The 17,912-nt window shown below is 46.5% G+C and overlaps 2 protein-coding genes across 4 annotated transcripts in view; both read left to right on the plus strand.

Annotated features, from left to right (window-relative positions):
- The window catches only part of LOC116371708 (tyrosine-protein phosphatase non-receptor type 12-like), a 95,400-nt gene extending 89,064 nt beyond the window's left edge, over nucleotides 1-6,336 (plus strand). The window contains 2 exon segments of the mRNA XM_031820644.1: nucleotides 3,832-3,945; nucleotides 4,425-6,336. Of these exon segments, the coding sequence (XP_031676504.1) occupies nucleotides 3,832-3,945; nucleotides 4,425-4,486 (176 nt within the window). The 3' untranslated portion in view covers nucleotides 4,487-6,336.
- Nucleotides 6,337-13,641: 7,305 nt separating this feature from the next.
- LOC109887274 (lysine-specific demethylase RSBN1L) overlaps nucleotides 13,642-17,912 on the plus strand; it is an 84,475-nt gene continuing 80,204 nt past the window's right edge. For all 3 annotated transcript variants that reach the window (XM_031820641.1, XM_031820643.1, XM_031820642.1), the window contains exon 1: nucleotides 13,642-14,209. In XM_031820641.1, the coding sequence (XP_031676501.1) occupies nucleotides 13,684-14,209 (526 nt within the window). In that variant the 5' untranslated portion in view covers nucleotides 13,642-13,683. The remainder of the gene's footprint in view (nucleotides 14,210-17,912) is intronic.

Consider the following 17,912-nt stretch of genomic DNA (forward strand, 5'->3'; position numbering starts at 1 on the left):
GCTGAATACAACAGGTGTATAACAGTGGAAATGCTGAATACAACAGGTGTATAACAGTGAAATGCTGAATACAACAGGTGTATAACAGTGAAATGCTGAATACAACAGGTGTATAACAGTGAAATGCTGAGCCCCTAACCAACAATGCAGTTTCAAACAAATACGGAGGAGAATAAGAGAGAAAAGTAACAAGTAATTAAAGAGCAGCAGTGAAATAACAATGGCGAGACTATATACAGGGGGGTACCGATACAGAGTTGATGTGGGGGGGCACCGGTTAGTTGAGGTAGTATGTACATGTAGGTAGAGTTATTATAATGACTGCATAGATGACAACAGAGTAGCCGTGGTGTGGGGGGGCACCGGTTAGTTGAGGTAGTATGTACATGTAGGTAGAGTTATTATAATGACTGCATAGATGACAACAGAGTAGCAGTGGTGTGGGGGGGCACCGGTTAGTTGAGGTAGTATGTACATGTAGGTAGAGTTATTATAATGACTGCATAGATGACAACAGAGTAGCAGTGGTGTGGGGGGGCACCGGTTAGTTGAGGTAGTATGTACATGTAGGTAGAGTTATTATAATGACTGCATAGATGACAACAGAGTAGCAGTGGTGTGGGGGGGCACCGGTTAGTTGAGGTAGTATGTACATGTAGGTAGAGTTATTATAATGACTGCATAGATGACAACAGAGTAGCAGTGGTGTGGGGGGGCACCGGTTAGTTGAGGTAGTATGTACATGTAGGTAGAGTTATTATAATGACTGCATAGATGACAACAGAGTAGCAGTGGTGTGGGGGGGCACCGGTTAGTTGAGGTAGTATGTACATGTAGGTAGAGTTATTATAATGACTGCATAGATGACAACAGAGTAGCAGTGGTGTAAAGAGGGGGAGGGGAATGTAAATAGTCTGGGTGGCCATTTGACTAGATGTTCAGGAGTCTTATGGTTTGGGGGGAAAAGCTGTTTAGAAGCCTCTTGGACCTAGACGTGGCGCTCCGGTACCGCTTGCCGTGTGGTAGCAGAGAGAACAGTCTATGACTAGGGTGGCTGGAGTCTTTGACAATTTTAGGGCCTTCCTCTGACATAGCCTGATATATCGGTCCTGGATGGTAGGAAGCTTGGCCCCAGTAATGTACTGGGCCGTACACACTACCCTCTGTAGAGCCTTACGGTCAGTTGCCAAACCAGGCAGTGATGCAACCAGTTGATGGTGCAGCTGTAGAACCTTTTGATGATCTCAGGACCCCTGACACATCTTTACAGTCTCCTGAGGGGGAAACATCACTTTGTTCTGCTGTTTGATGATCTCAGGACCCCTGACACATCTTTACAGTCTCCTGAGGGGGAAACATCACTCTTCTGCTGTCTGATGATCTCAGGACCCCTGACACATCTTTACAGTCTCCTGAGGGGGAAACATCACTCTGTTCTGATGTTTGATGTTCAGATGGGTGATTAGGAGAGAGCAGGGGTTTGGCTGTAAAACATCACTGTTCTGATGTTCAGATGGGTGATTAGGAGAGAGCAGGGGTTTGGCTGTAAAACATCACTCTGTTCTGATGTTCAGATGGGTGATTAGGAGAGAGCAGGGGTTTGGCTGTAAAACATCACTCTGTTCTGATGTTCAGATGGGTGATTAGGAGAGAGCAGGGGTTTGGCTGTAAAACATCACTCTGTTCAGATGGGTGATTAGGAGAGAGCAGGGGTTTGGCTGTAAAACATCACTCTGTTCAGATGGGTGATTAGGAGAGAGCAGGGGTTTGGCTGGGAAACATCACTCTGTTCAGATGGGTGATTAGGAGAGAGCAGGGGTTTGGCTGTAAAACATCACTCTGTTCAGATGGATGATTAGGAGAGCGCAGGGGTTTGGCTGTAGAACATCACTCTGTTCAGATGGGTGATTAGGAGAGAGCAGGGGTTTGGCTGGGGAACATCACTCTGTTCTGCACAGATCTCCATGAAAATGAATCATTGATGTCATTAAATGATCTAAAAGGTCTGGTCTGGAGTTCTGTCTGGTCTGGAGTTCTGTCTGGTCTGGAAGGAGTTTTGTCTGTCTGTGTCTGGAAGGAGTTTTGTCAGGTCTGGAGTCAGACTGCCTCTCTGCTCCCGACTTTGTAACCTAATTACCAATGTAGTATTCATCTGACACTTCTCCAAGCTTATCTTTTAGCCTGCTTGGTTTTATTAGGTTTCCTAGTTAGTCTGCTGGAGGTGTACACTGTTCCACAAATGACCCTGAAATGATAAGACTGTAGGCATTTATTAAAGGAACAGCTGTGTGTGTGTGCTATGGTGTGTGTTACTGCGTGACAGGGAAACCTGACACTGTGTGTGTTGTGTTGTGGTGTGTGTGTGTGTGTGTGTTGCTGCGTGACAGGGAAACCTGACACTGTGTGTGTTGTGTTGTGGTGTGTGTGTTGCTGCGTGACAGAGAAACCTGACACTGTGTGTGTTGTGGTGTGTGTGTGTGTTACTGCGTGACAGAGAAACCTGACACTGTGTGTTGTGGTGTGTGTGTGTTACTGCGTGACAGAGAAACCTGACACTGTGTGTGTTGTGGTGTGTGTGTGTTACTGCGTGACAGAGAAACCTGACACTGTGTGTGTGTGTGTGTTACTGCGTGACAGAGAAACCTGACACTGTGTGTTGTGGTGTGTGTGTTACTGCGTGACAGAGAAACCTGACACTGTGTGTGTGTGTGTGTGTTACTGCGTGACAGAGAAACCTGACACTGTGTGTGTGTGTGTGTGTGTGTTACTGCGTGACAGAGAAACCTGACACTGTGTGTGTTTGTTACTGCGTGACAGAGAAACCTGACACTGTGTGTGTTTGTTACTGCGTGACAGAGAAACCTGACACTGTGTGTGTGTGTGTGTGTGTGTTACTGCGTGACAGAGAAACCTGACACTGTGTGTGTGTGTGTTACTGCGTGACAGAGAAACCTGACACTGTGTGTGTGTGTTACTGCGTGACAGAGAAACCTGACACTGTGTGTGTTACTGCGTGACAGAGAAACCTGACACTGTGTGTGTGTGTTACTGCGTGACAGAAACCTGACACTGTGTGTGTGTGTGTGTGTGTGTGTGTGTGTGTGTGTGTGTGTGTTACTGCGTGACAGAGAAACCTGACACTGTGTGTGTGTGTGTTACTGCGTGACAGAGAAACCTGACACTGTGTGTGTGTGTTACTGCGTGACAGAGAAACCTGACACTGTGTGTGTGTGTGTGTGTTACTGCGTGACAGAGAAACCTGACACTGTGTGTGTGTGTTACTGCGTGACAGAGAAACCTGACACTGTGTGTGTGTGTTACTGCGTGACAGAGAAACCTGACACTGTGTGTGTTACTGCGTGACAGAGAAACCTGACACTGTGTGTGTGTGTTACTGCGTGACAGAGAAACCTGACACTGTGTGTGTGTGTGTGTTACTGCGTGACAGAGAAACCTGACACTGTGTGTGTTACTGCGTGACAGAGAAACCTGACACTGTGTGTGTGTGTTACTGCGTGACAGAGAAACCTGACACTGTGTGTGTGTGTGTGTTACTGCGGGACAGAGAAACCTGACACTGTGTGTGTGTGTGTGTGTTACTGCGTGACAGAGAAACCTGACACTGTGTGTGTGTGTGTGTGTGTGTGTGTTACTGCGTGACAGAGAAACCTGACACTGTGTGTGTGTGTGTGTGTGTGTTACTGCGTGACAGAGAAACCTGACACTGTGTGTGTTACTGCGTGACAGAGAAACCTGACACTGTGTGTGTTACTGCGTGACAGAGAAACCTGACACTGTGTGTGTGTGTGTGTGTGTGTGTGTGTGTTCTAGAACCATCAGGAGAGAAGAGTAAGAAGATTTCAGATGCAGCAGGACTGGAAACATCACCTACCAACACCACAGTAGCAGACAGCACAGCACAGAGCAAGGCTTCCTCAGAGATGGGTGAGTGACAGGAGGAGGGAAAGTGATAGTAAATATGGTCATGTTGTGTCTATAGTTGTTTACTATAACTAGGGCCCTGAGTTGTTCCTGACCAGGACAACGCTGGTCTCTAGTCATAACATATAACCACAACCAAGAACCTGAGTTGTTCCTGACCAGGACAACGCTGGTTTCTAGTCAAAACATATAACCACAACCAAGAACCTGAGTTGTTCCTGACCAGGACAACACTGGTTTCTAGTCATAACATATAACCACAACCAAGAACCAGAGTTGTTCCTGACCAGGACAACGCTGGTCTCTAGTCATAACATATAACCACAACCAAGAACCTGAGTTGTTCCTGACCAGGACAACGCTGGTCTCTAGTCATAACATATAACCACAACCAAGAACCAGAATGTTTCCTGGTCAGGTGACGTGGCCTGAAAAAGACCCAAGCGCTTTAATCATAACACTGTTCTTCTCTTGTCTTCCAGGATACGGTAACCGCTGCACACAACCCAAAGGACCCAGGGAGCCCCCTACACAGTGGACATGATCATGGCTTCTACCTATAGCCCCCTTCACTGCCCTCCTCCACCCTCCTCCTTGATCCTCACCGTGTCTCTTACAAGGGCCACTGTGTATGAAGGAGATGACTGGGTGCTGTCCCATCCTTGGACACTGACACCTTTTCCTAACTAATAGGGTAGATGTGAAATGGCACCCTATTCCCTATATAGTGCACTGTATATTTGGCCAGAGTCTTGTACATGTAGGTAACAGGGTGCCATTTGAGACCAAGCCTAAAACACAATCTGCAAAGCAATTTAGATAATCTACCCAGGATGCAACGGTACACCTTTCTGCTGTACTTGTGCCAGTTGCCAGGGGCTGTCTGTGTGCTGGTGCTATTAAGTGTTTCCCAAATGGAACTCCATTCCCTATATAGTGCACTACTTTTGACCAGGGACCATAGGGCTCTGGTCAATAGTAGTGCACTACTTAGGGAATAGTGTGTCATTTGGGATGTACAATTATCTCCTTCTCTGCTGGGACCATACAAACCTGCCTTATTCCCTTTGGGGGCAAATCCTAACTTCCACTGAAGTTGAATTTTCACTTAGTCATGAAGATGTGAATGGGAGAGAATTTGTCTTAAGTGCAAGTGAGGATTTGACTCTTAGTCCGAAACAGTTCGTCACATTGGATCCTGATTCATCTTTTAGTTTTTAGTTTTCTATTCCATAAAAATCCCTTCCTTTCTTCTGTACTTTTAGACTTGTATTATGCCATTACAGAAGGAGACATGTATCACTAAGGGACAGAGGACTACTGTTAGATTATTTCGATCCATTTCCTGTTGCTAACTTCTCGATAGCTATATATGCATTGTTTTCTACATGTACAGGACAACTAGGTATATAATATTTAATGTGCTCCCTCTAAATATTCGTATTAACAGAAGATGTAACTAGTCTGTCCATGACACCCCTCCCTCTCCCCAATGTTCCTCCTACTGTAAATGATTTGCCCTCTTGTTCTAGCAAATATTGCAGGGTTTTGTTCTAATGACGTGTAAAGGTTTTGAATCAGCTGGACCTGGCATAGCGCCGTCCTCTTGCTGAGATGGCAAACGGGCTCAAGATTGTGTAATAATAAGCGCTCTTTTTGTAAATTCGATTCTAAAGGATATTTTTGTATATGCTGATTCTCCTCTCTTCAGTTTCTGTCCTGCTACAACAGGGACAGTCCAGTCCGGGAGGACTACAAGTCTCCTGGGTTTCTTTCTCTCTCACTCCTTCTAATCAGACTAATTAAAACCCGGTGATGACATCGCCAGATGATTAGACTCTCTGGCCAATCAGAGACATGATTCAATCAACCAATGAACTAAACCAGGAGTACTTTGGCGTTCCAGGCCTGGAGCTGAATTCCCTTGGACCCTAACTGCTACCACTAGCATTTGTTTTGGAGCCCGCCTGTGCCTTTTGGAGAGTGCTGCCCCCCCCCCCCCCCCCCCCTCCCATCATCATCATCATCAGCAGCTGCCCCCCCCCCCCCCCCCCCCCCCCCCCATCATCAGCAGCACGTGTAGTGACATGCTCAGCCGTGTTGGTTGGTCCACTCCTCTTGGAAACTGCTTGCATCCCAAATGGCACCATATTCCCTATATAGTCCACTACTTATGAACAGACCAGACTCTGGTCAAAAGTAGTGCACTATGTAGGGAATAGGGCCCTATGGGGGCTCTGGTCAAAAGTAGTGCACTATATAGGGAACATGGTGCCTTTTTGGGTCACAGACCCTCTCTGACACCCCTCCTCCTCCTCCTACACAACACAGACCTGTTTGTATGTTGCAGAAATCAATGGACCCGTCAGTAAAGACTAAAGACATCAAGTAGAACATGCTTCCTTGTTTTCCTACACTGTTTTTTAAAGTCTCTGGAGGGGCTGGGGGAGTAGCGCTGGGGCTTCCTGTGTGTGTGGGGGGATTCTCTCTGTGTGTGGGGGGATTCTCTCTCTCTGTGGGTGTGTGGATTCTCTCTGTGTGTGGGGGGATTCTCTCTCTCTCTGTGTGGGGATTCTCTCTGTGTGTGGGGGGATTCTCTCTCTCTGTGGGTGTGTGGATTCTCTCTGTGTGTGGGGGGATTCTCTCTCTCTGTGTGTGGGGATTCTCTCTCTCTGTGGGTGTGTGGATTCTCTCTCTCTCTGTGTGTGTGTGGGGATTCTCTCTGTGTGTGGGGGGGGATTATCTCTCTCTGTGGGTGTGTGGATTCTCTCTCTCTCTCTGTGTGTGTGTGTGGGGGGGGGGGGGGGGGGGATTCTGTGTGTTGTTAAACTCCCTGCCCCCGGGGGGAGGGGAGGTGGATGAGGACGTGGAGTCCTCCTCCATAGTGATCAAACATGAGCTTTATGATCGACTGAGACCATAAAGAACAAACCACACAGACACATACAGGCCTAGTGTATGTGAGACTGACTGCAACGCAGAGGAATGAGAGACACAGTGTGTGTGTGTGTGTGTGTGTGTGATCATGCTGTAGGTGTCCAGAGGGAAGAGTACATTCACTAACTTGGGACTTGGCAGGAAGTGAGTTCAGCTAGAGTTCTCCATCAACCTGGTGTTTTCCACACACACACGGTTCCATATAAGGTCCACTTCCACCTGGGTTTTATCCTTCATCTGTTCTAATGTGACATGTTCTCACTGTAGGTTGGCACATATGATGCATGACACACACTTCACTTGGAAGGGTTTTAGTGTGTTTTCAATGAAATGAGTTTCCACCGCATGTTGGACACACTTCCTCCCTGTGACTGCAGGAGGAGTTATTGATGAGGCTTGTCACACTGACACACACTTCCTCCCTGTGACTACAGGTGGAGGAGTTATTGATGAGGCTTGTCACACTGACACACACTTCCTCCCTGTGACTACAGGTGGAGTTATTGATGAGGCTTGTCACACTGACACACACTTCCTCCCTGTGACTGCAGGAGGAGTTATTGATGAGGCTTGTCATACTGACACACACTTCCTCCCTGTGACTGCAGGAGGAGTTATTGATGAGGCTTGTCACACTGACACACACTTCCTCCCTGTGACTGCAGGAGGAGTTATTGATGAGGCTTGTCACACTGACACACACTTCCTCCCTGTGACTGCAGGAGGAGTTATTGATGAGGCTTGTCATACTGACACACACTTCCTCCCTGTGACTGCAGGAGGAGTTATTGATGAGGCTTGTCATACTGACACACACTTCCTCCCTGTGACTGCAGGAGGAGTTATTGATGAGGCTTGTCACACTGACACACACTTCCTCCCTGTGACTGCAGGAGGAGTTATTGATGAGGCTTGTCACACTGACACACACTTCCTCCCTGTGACTACAGGAGGAGTTATTGATGAGGCTTGTCATACTGACACACACTTCCTCCCTGTGACTACAGGAGGAGTTATTGATGAGGCTTGTCACACTGACACAGACACACACTTCCTCCCTGTGACTGCAGGTGGAGGAGTTATTGATGAGGCTTGTCACACTGACACACACTTCCTCCCTGTGACTGCAGGAGGAGTTATTGATGAGGCTTGTCACACTGACACACACTTCCTCCCTGTGACTGCAGGAGGAGTTATTGATGAGGCTTGTCACACTGACACACACTTCCTCCCTGTGACTGCAGGAGGAGTTATTGATGAGGCTTGTCATACTGACACACACTTCCTCCCTGTGACTACAGGAGGAGTTATTGATGAGGCTTGTCATACTGACACACACTTCCTCCCTGTGACTACAGGAGGAGTTATTGATGAGGCTTGTCACACTGACACAGACACACACTTCCTCCCTGTGACTGCAGGTGGAGGAGTTATTGATGAGGCTTGTCATACTGACACAGACTTCCTCCCTGTGACTACAGGAGGAGTTATTGATGAGGCTTGTCATACTGACACAGACTTCCTCCCTGTGACTACAGGAGGAGGAGTTATTGATGAGGCTTGTCACACTGACACAGACACACACTTCCTCCCTGTGACTGCAGGAGGAGTTATTGATTAGGCTTGTCATACTGACACACACTTCCTCCCTGTGACTGCAGGAGGAGTTATTGATGAGGCTTGTCATACTGACACACACTTCCTCCCTGTGACTACAGGAGGAGTTATTGATGAGGCTTGTCATACTGACACACACTTCCTCCCTGTGACTACAGGAGGAGTTATTGATGAGGCTTGTCACACTGACACAGACACACACTTCCTCCCTGTGACTGCAGGAGGAGTTATTGATGAGGCTTGTCATACTGACACACACTTCCTCCCTGTGACTGCAGGAGGAGTTATTGATGAGGCTTGTCATACTGACACACACTTCCTCCCTGTGACTGCAGGAGGAGGAGTTATTGATGAGGCTTGTCACACAGACACACACTTCCTCCCTGTGACTACAGGTGGAGGAGTTATTGATGAGGCTTGTCACACTGACACACTTCCTCCCTGTGACTACAGGTGGAGGAGTTATTGATGAGGCTTGTCATACTGACACACACTTCCTCCCTGTGACTGCAGGAGGAGGAGTTATTGATGAGGCTTGTCACACTGACACACTTCCTCCCTGTGACTACAGGTGGAGGAGTTATTGATGAGGCTTGTCACACTGACACACTTCCTCCCTGTGACTGCAGGTGGAGGAGTTATTGATGAGGCTTGTCACACTGACACACTTCCTCCCTGTGACTGCAGGAGGAGTTATTGATGAGGCTTGTCACTGACACACTTCCTCCCTGTGACCACAGGTGGAGGAGTTATTGATGAGGCTTGTCATACTGACACACACTTCCTCCCTGTGACTACAGGTGGAGGAGTTATTGATGAGGCTTGTCACTGACACACTTCCTCCCTGTGACTACAGGTGGAGGAGTTATTGATGAGGCTTGTCATACTGACACACACTTCTATGGGGAGCAGGTTTCTGGTATGTATTGGGCTCACGTGTTCCAATTACATTACTTACACGTTTCATTTCCGAAGCTACTGGTCCCATTGAGGAAGCTCGGTTTAATGAATAAAGATATACACCTGGGATGAATTGTGTCCTGGCCAACACTCTTCTTCACTTATCTGGCTCAGGTCCTGGACTAGTCTCTCAGATAATTATTGAGAAAGCGGAGCTGTGCATTGATTTATTAATAAGTGTGCCTAGTAGTCGTGGTGCATCCTTCAACATGATCTGGTGAGAATAACACAGTTGGGAAGTGCTTTGTGGCTTAATGACACACACACACACACACACACACACGGTGTACAGTACAGTATCTTTAGCTACATAGCTAATCAAAATATTAGTTTGCATCTATTGATTAACCTCATCTTGAATACCACTATATAGCGAGCTATATGCAGTAGCCTTGGTTTGTTCCAATACACTTCATATGACTGGCAGTGGTAGAATGGTCCAAGCAGCTGTTGTATGTAGCCTATGTTGTTCATGGTGTGCCAACTCCTCCCTATTGCTTGAGCAATGAAGATGGATTCCTATTTAATGCCGGAGTAGTGTTTCTGTTTCCAAAGAGAAGACGGATGTTGCAGACATGACTGGCTGTAACAGCATCCACTTGTATCTACTTCAGTGCCTGGTTGCCACACAGTCTGTCTGCGCTGCTCCGCTTACGTTTGAACTCTGGTTCTACAACTCGTACGTCTTAAACAGAACATAAACCGTACAGACATATATTTCACCCTGACATGCTGAACTCAAGGCCACATATCTCTGTGATCAGTGTATCCTGTGTGTATATATATATATATTGCAATGGACCGATGCAGCGATGTCTTGACTGCCACTGACTGCACTCGCACATGATTTCAGAGAAGCTGATTGGTGAGAAGTGATTCAGAACACGGAGGGCCGGTATTATCTCCGAGTATTCTATTCGTCTGTTTCAATGTTCTACGTTCTCTCGCTCTGTGGTTGAACTGGCGTTGGTGTCACCAGAAAAGGGGACTAATGCAACAACATTTTTATTCAGCATCGGTGGCATAGCATGACTTGGTTTACCTTGAAGTAATTACGAAGGGACTTCCTGGCTGGTCTGAGATATTCTATCGTAGGCTGTTTTTAGATTGCTAACGCACGCCACGGACAGACTTAAAGCACACATGGGATTATATAATACTAGTGCGTGGCTTGCTGTTCTGGACTGTCATCTCTCACTATCTGTCTGTTGCTCTGAGGGGCAAGGGGGAGGTACTGTTTTCAGAATGAGTATTGAGCAAACTCTCTGGTTTCCTGTCAACTCTCATGAGAAAATAAATTGCCTCAGCAAACCTGCATGGGGCTGATTTAAGTTCATCTATGATTGACCATGTAACCATGGTGAAAACCTGTCCTTGATCATCCAATAAGGACACTGAACAAGACCTCTCAAACTAGGCATTTCACACATTAGTAGATACTTTAAAACATTGCAATGACGATGTAGTATAACCATGAATGGCTTCATGATGCCACATGTCCTTGATCGTCCAGTAAGGTCACTGAACAACATTCTATCCGTGTATACTTTGTAACATTGTAATTGCATGTAGCATTGGGGCCATCTGGGTCTCTTTTAACATGTGTTTTATAATCACAAAGACTAACCTGGATAAATCAAGGTAAAACATTTTTTGACTCCTAATTTGCTCTGAGAGCACTTACAGAGAAATACTCAACAATGACCACATCCAGAGAGAATCGTCAAACAGCAATTTTCCTCCCTCTCTGTGAACAGTTGGCACCTGTAAACGGCAGACAGCAGGTGAGCCTGTGTCGTGGCCAGCAGCACTAAATAGACCTTCAATCATCACCTGGAGTTTGTCAATAGATAAAAGCATGTATAAACCCCCACATTACAGCATTCACACAGCTGGTGGTTCTGCACAGTAGCTTACTAAAACGGTATCTATGGCTGTAACAGTAGCTTACTAAAACGGTATCTATGGCTGTAACAGTAGCTTACTAAAACGGTATCTATGGCTGTAACAGTAGCTTACTAAAACGGTATCTATGGCTGTAACAGTAGCTTACTAAAACGGTATCTATGGCTGTAACAGTAGCTTACTAAAACGGTATCTATGGCTGTAACAGTAGCTTACTAAAACGGTATCTATGGCTGTAACAGTAGCTTACTAAAACGGTATCTATGGCTGTAACAGACGGGATTTTTTTTGTGATGGAAAAATGCAGTCAGTTCTCCCTTAGGAAAGGGGTCCTCTGTCCTCAATGGGACTTCAACTGTTAAATAAAAGACTGTCTGAGCAGAAGGTAAGGTTGTTCCGAGCCCAAGTTGCAGGTTTATCCGACCCAGGATGTACTGTTTTATATCTTTGATCTCATTGGAAGTCCACCTCAGTGAATAGGTCTGGCTAGGCCTATAGGAGCACGGCTTTCTGTCTCAGTGAGTGCACCACTAGACAGCCACTCTTGTCCCCCCATCTCTCTCTCCACATGAGTGCACCAGTGAGAAGTGTGTCAGCCAAAGCTAAGCCCCAGGGCCAGCCAGGGTTGAAGTGGTGCTCTGCTCTCTCTCTCTCTCTGCCCAGGCCATTTGCCATCCACCCTGGCTGGGTCACACACATACACAACCTTATTGGCCCAACGCTCTTAACCCAACGCTCTTAACCCTGGCCCAACACTCTTAACCCTGGCCCAACGCTCTTAACCCTGGCCCAACGCTCTTAACCCTGGCCCAACGCTCTTAACCCTGGACCACCGCTCTTAACCCTGGACCAACGCTCTTAACCCTGGACCAACGCTCTTAACCCTGGCCCGGCCCGGCCCAATGCTCTTAACCCTGGCCCAACGCTCTTAACCCTGGCCCAACGCTCTTAACCCCGGCCCAACGCTCTTAACCCCGGACCAACGTTCTTAACCCCGGACCAACGCTCTTAACCCCGGCCCAACGCTCTTAACCCTGGCCCAACGCTCTTAACCCTGGCCCAACGCTCTTAACCCAACGCTCTTAACCCTGGCCCAACGCTCTTAACCCTGGCCCAACGCTCTTAACCCTGGCCCAACGCTCTTAACCCTGGCCCAACGCTCTTAACCCTGGCCCAACGCTCTTAACCCTGGCCCAACGCTCTTAACCCTGGCCCAACGCTCTTAACCCTGGCCCAACGCTCTTAACCCTGGCCCAACGCTCTTAACCCTGGCCCAACGCTCTTAACCCTGGCCCAACGCTCTTAACCCTGGCCCGGCCCAACGCTCTTAATCCTGGCCCGGCCCAACGCTCTTAATCCTGGCCCAACGCTCTTAACCCAACGTTCTTAACCCTGGCCCAACGCTCTTAACCCTGGCCCAACGCTCTTAACCCAACGTTCTTAACCCTGGCCCAACGCTCTTAACCCTGGCCCAACGCTCTTAACCCTGGCCCAACGCTCTTAACCCTGGCCCAACGCTCTTAACCCTGGCCCAACGCTCTTAACCCTGGCCCAACGCTCTTAACCCTGGCCCAACGCTCTTAACCCTGGCCCAACGCTCTTAACCCTGGCCCAACGCTCTTAACCCAACGCTCTTAACCCTGGCCCAACGCTCTTAACCCAACGCTCTTAACCCTGGCCCAACGCTCTTAACCCAACGCTCTTAACCCTGGCCCAACGCTCTTAACCCTGGCCCAACGCTCTTAACCCAGGCCCAACGCTCTTAACCCTGGCCCAACGCTCTTAACCCTGGACCATCTGCTGCAGGTCAAAGGACCAGATGGTCACACGATGTCAGAAGGATCAAGCGCAAGTACCAGAACACTTTCCTTGTACATTGCACAAAACTTGGCACATTGATTGTGAAAGCCTAATGGGCTATTAATTTATTAAACTGAACCTCAGTTTTAATATATTTATTAATAGAGTTTAGAGGAGCCTATAATATATTTATTTTTGGTGTTAAATCAGACACTAATAAAGTGGTCCCTATAAACAAATGTAAATAAATTACCTTAGGTTAGCTAATGTTGTAATGTTATGAAGCCTAATGTCATAATCTGTTGTAAATAATGAGACAGGTTTATATATCCTCTACACAGAGTTAAGAGTGTTCTGCGGACTGTTTCCCGCGTAATGTGTCCCATTTCTCCTCGCACCAATCATTGTACTCCAGACACCACCTCCAACCTGGCCTGCCTGTCAGTTAGCCACCAGACTCCGCCCCTCTATGCCTGCCTAGCACAAACAGCGGTCGGGAGAGTAAATACAGAGAGCCCCAAGATGGCGGAGTCACTGAGCTTCATTCACTTTGGTGCAGCGACCAAAAGCCCGCTCGCCAAATCTAAAGAACCGAAACTAGCGTCGGACACCCGGCCGCAGTCTTCCCGGGACATTCACCCGCCGCCGCCCAAGCGAGTCCGAAACGACGAGAAGAGCCTTAAACCTAAGAAACTAAATGGGGAAGGAGGTGCAGGGGGAGGTGGCGGCGCAGTGGAGAAGCAGCACCAGAAGCAGAGTTCAGGCAACCCGACAACATGGAGCTTCAGCCCGGTCAAGGCGAGCAGCAACCCCTCGGCGCCCCTCCAGCCTCCCATTCACACAGTGTTCAAGCAGAGCGCTTTCCTCGCCTCCCATACCAAACCACCATCCAAAAAGCCCAAGGAAAAACGAGAGAAAGAGAAGGATTTCAAGGAAAAGAAGAAACATAAACCAATCCCTGGTACTCCTGGAAATATTAGCAGCAGTCTGAGTAACGTCACTACTGTAATGAAGAAGGAGAACGGGGAGATGAAGTTGTTGCAAAAAGGTATTTTAAATGAATGCGCAATTTTACGCACTAAACGGCTGGCTGGATATAACGTTACATGAATAGAACGTGTTACTGCATGTTATTGTCCATAGAAAGACAACGTCAGTGTCCATTAACCACTTAGCTTTTCAGTGCTAGTGGCTGTCGCTCTTCAGGACTATGAAGCATGTGGGGCCGACAGTGTGCGCTGTGCAGTATGACAATGTGTCCAGTCCAGAACTGCGTCTGTTATCGCGTCTTATTCCAAATAGTTGTGGTGTTATTTTGGAAAGGACCGTTTACATGACTAATTCTAGCCACGATTGTACACATAAGGACATTTTTTTTTACGGTGAAATTCCCCCCCAAAATTGTCCGAGTTTCGCTGTTCTTCTCGCTTGGTTGGCTAATGGCTGCGGATTTACCCGCTCTTGAACCTGCATAGAAAATGCACGTTCGAACGTTACAAAGTATAGAGCGTTCTTCTGCGTTCCGATGTCAGGCCACGGGTGGAAACATTATTGCACATTTTACAAACACGCGTTTTTATGTTCAATTCAAACGGGAAATAGAATGGATCAACCAGAGTGGAACAAATTGACGTGGTTGTATAAACAAACAACTGTAAGATCAGCATTACGCTCTGGGAGAACGTTAGAGACGTGTTGGCGAAACATTGACCGATCGTTAGGCCTACACAAGTGGGGTTTTAATTGTAACGGGTGGTTTTAAGACAGTGTTCAAATTACGGTTTAATAAACAATCGGCAGCCATCCACTGTTGTTTTTGTATCACCACCACGCCCCCCAAATAACACCAGAGCAGCGAGCGAGGCAGTGGAGTCAGGGAACAGCTATCTCTACCTCTGAATATTATTACATGCGTGCTGCCACGATCAACCACATGAATAGATCTGTCTCAAACTGTCATTCTAACACACAGGATGTTAATTCATTCCGTTTAGTTTGGATCCAATCTTTTAGGACTAATTAATTTCTTACATTTTACCAATGTGGGAGAAATGAAGACTGTGGGTATTATAAAACGGACCCCCCCCCCCCCTCCCCAGGGCATTAGAGGGACCTTGTGACAGATACTTTAAAATGGGATCAAATACATATTCCAGCAGCCTTCTAGTTCGATGTATAACAGGATGATTACAAGTTGGCCTAAAAAATGTACATTCAAGTTTATATTCTAATTCTATCTATTCTACCGCAATTTAAAGTGCAAAAGAACGTTTATAATTCTATGTATTTCAAGGTAATTTAAAGTTTAAAATAACATTCTATTCCAAGTTCACCTGGAGTTCATTCTCAGTAATTAAATAGCAGGCCTTCTGCATTGCTGTTGGATTCCAAGTTCAGGCTGGTGTTTGGCTCCATTGAGATAAGCAGGTGTGAGCTGGTAGGACAGAAGTCTGTTGAGAGGGAGAGATGTGAAAGCTGGAGGACTTGAACTCAAGTCAAGCAAAGAGTAGAGAGAGAGAGATGGGCTATTCCAGGGTAAGAGTGTTGCTTAGACACATTTTAAAGTGAGAAATCTGGATGTCAAACACAAATCAATGATGTCAAATTTAAACAAATCATTCACCTCTATGCACAAGGACTACATTTAACAATGTCCATGGAACATTTCACAAGAACACATTTACTTGAACAACAGGGCAGATGCAAAGTTTGATAACAGAATGATGGTTTGCTGTTGGTGCCATCATTCTGTTACCAAACAGTACATCTGCATTGCTTTCTGTTTGGGGGTTTCAGGCTGGGTTTCTGTATAGCACTTTGTAACATCGGCTGATTGTAAAAAGGGCTTCATAAATACATTTTTGCTTTTATCTGACCTGTTCTCTCACACACATCCAACACGTCTTTGGCAGGTAGAGCACCAACACTTATAGTAATTCCTATGACCCTGGTGGAATGTCCCGAATGTTGATAGTCTGTCTATTGAATTTCTGAATGTTATATAATATCAATGGTTTTAGGTGCTGTTTTAGGCTGGTAAAATCCCCAGTAGGGAGTCATATTTTAGGTGCTGTTTTAGGCTGGTAAAATCCCCAGTAGGGAGTCATATTTTAGGTGCTGTTTTAGGCTGATAAAATCCCCAGTAGGGAGTCATATTTTAGGTGCTGATTTAGGCTGATAAAATCCCCAGTAGGGGGTCATATTTTAGGTGCTGTTTTAGGCTGGTAAAATCCCCAGTAGGGAGTAATGAGTCACTTATTATTTTATATGAATGAGTAACAAGTTATTGACCAATCGGAAGCCTCATGCTGTGCAATACTGTTACTTCTCCCTTTTGGCTGCAAAACATTTAGGCCCAACGTTTGAATTTGCAGCTTGCACACATTCCAGGGGTGTGACACGGTGTCAGATTGAAGGGTTTGTACTGGAAGACCTTAGTAAACATGCCTTGTGTTTACATGTCTTCTACCGCCTGTTGACCCCCCCCCCCCTGTATTATTTGTATTTCTTCTACTGACATTGTGGAACTGTGGACTGGATATATTATATATATATATATCACACCAGGGTCACATTCTTTTTCTCTGCGTTGTTGGGAAAGTGCTCATAAGTAAGCATTTCACTGTAAAGTCTACTACACCTGTTGTATTCAGCATTTCACTGTAAAGTCTACTACACCTGTTGTATTCAGCATTTCACTGTAAAGTCTACTACACCTGTTGTATTCAGCATTTCACTGTAAGGTCTACTACACCTGTTGTATTCAGCATTTCAATGTAAGGTCTACTACACCTGTTGTATTCAGCATTTCACTGTAAAGTCTACTACACCTGTTGTATTCAGCATTTCACTGTAAAGTCTACTACACCTGTTGTATTCAGCATTTCACTGTAAGGTCTACTACACCTGTTGTATTCAGCATTTCAATGTAAGGTCTACTACACCTGTTGTATTCAGCATTTCACTGTAAAGTCTACTACACCTGTTGTATTCAGCATTTCACTGTAAAGTCTACTACACCTGTTGTATTCAGCATTTCACTGTAAGGTCTACTACACCTGTTGTATTCAGCATTTCAATGTAAGGTCTACTACACCTGTTGTATTCAGCTCATGCAACGAATAACATTTGGTTTGACTCGGCAGAAGCGTATGTGAGGAGTCAAAGTTAGTGCAGAAAAGGCTCAATGCACATAGTCCTGTGGAGCTGTTTGGTGAACTATTGAACTATTCATCAGTCTTATGGCTCGGGGGAAGAAGCTATTCAGGGTCCTGTTGGTTCCAGACTTGCTGCCGTCTTGGGGAAGAATGTATAGTTCCCTCGTGGTAACTTGTCTCTTCAGTTCCTCTGAGTGTTTCACTTCCCTCGTGGTAACTTGTCTCTTCAGTTCCTCTGAGTGTTTCACTTCCCTCGTGGTAACTTGTCTCTTCAGTTCCTCTGAGTGTTTCACTTCCCTCGCGGTAACTTGTCTCTTCAGTTCCTCAGTGTGTTTCACTTCCCTCGTGGTAACTTGTCTCTTCAGTTCCTCTGAGTGTTTCACTTCCCTCGTGGTAACTTGTCTCTTCAGTTCCTCTGAGTGTTTCACTTCCCTCGCGGTAACTTGTCTCTTCAGTTCCTCTGAGTGTTTCACTTCCCTCGCGGTAACTTGTCTCTTCAGTTCCTCAGTGTGTTTCACTTCCCTCGTGGTAACTTGTCTCTTCAGTTCCTCTGAGTGTTTCACTTCCCTCGTGGTAACTTGTCTCTTCAGTTCC

Source organism: Oncorhynchus kisutch, unplaced genomic scaffold (assembly GCF_002021735.2).
Source record: "Oncorhynchus kisutch isolate 150728-3 unplaced genomic scaffold, Okis_V2 scaffold3571, whole genome shotgun sequence".
Taxonomy (NCBI): Eukaryota; Metazoa; Chordata; class Actinopteri; order Salmoniformes; family Salmonidae; genus Oncorhynchus; species Oncorhynchus kisutch.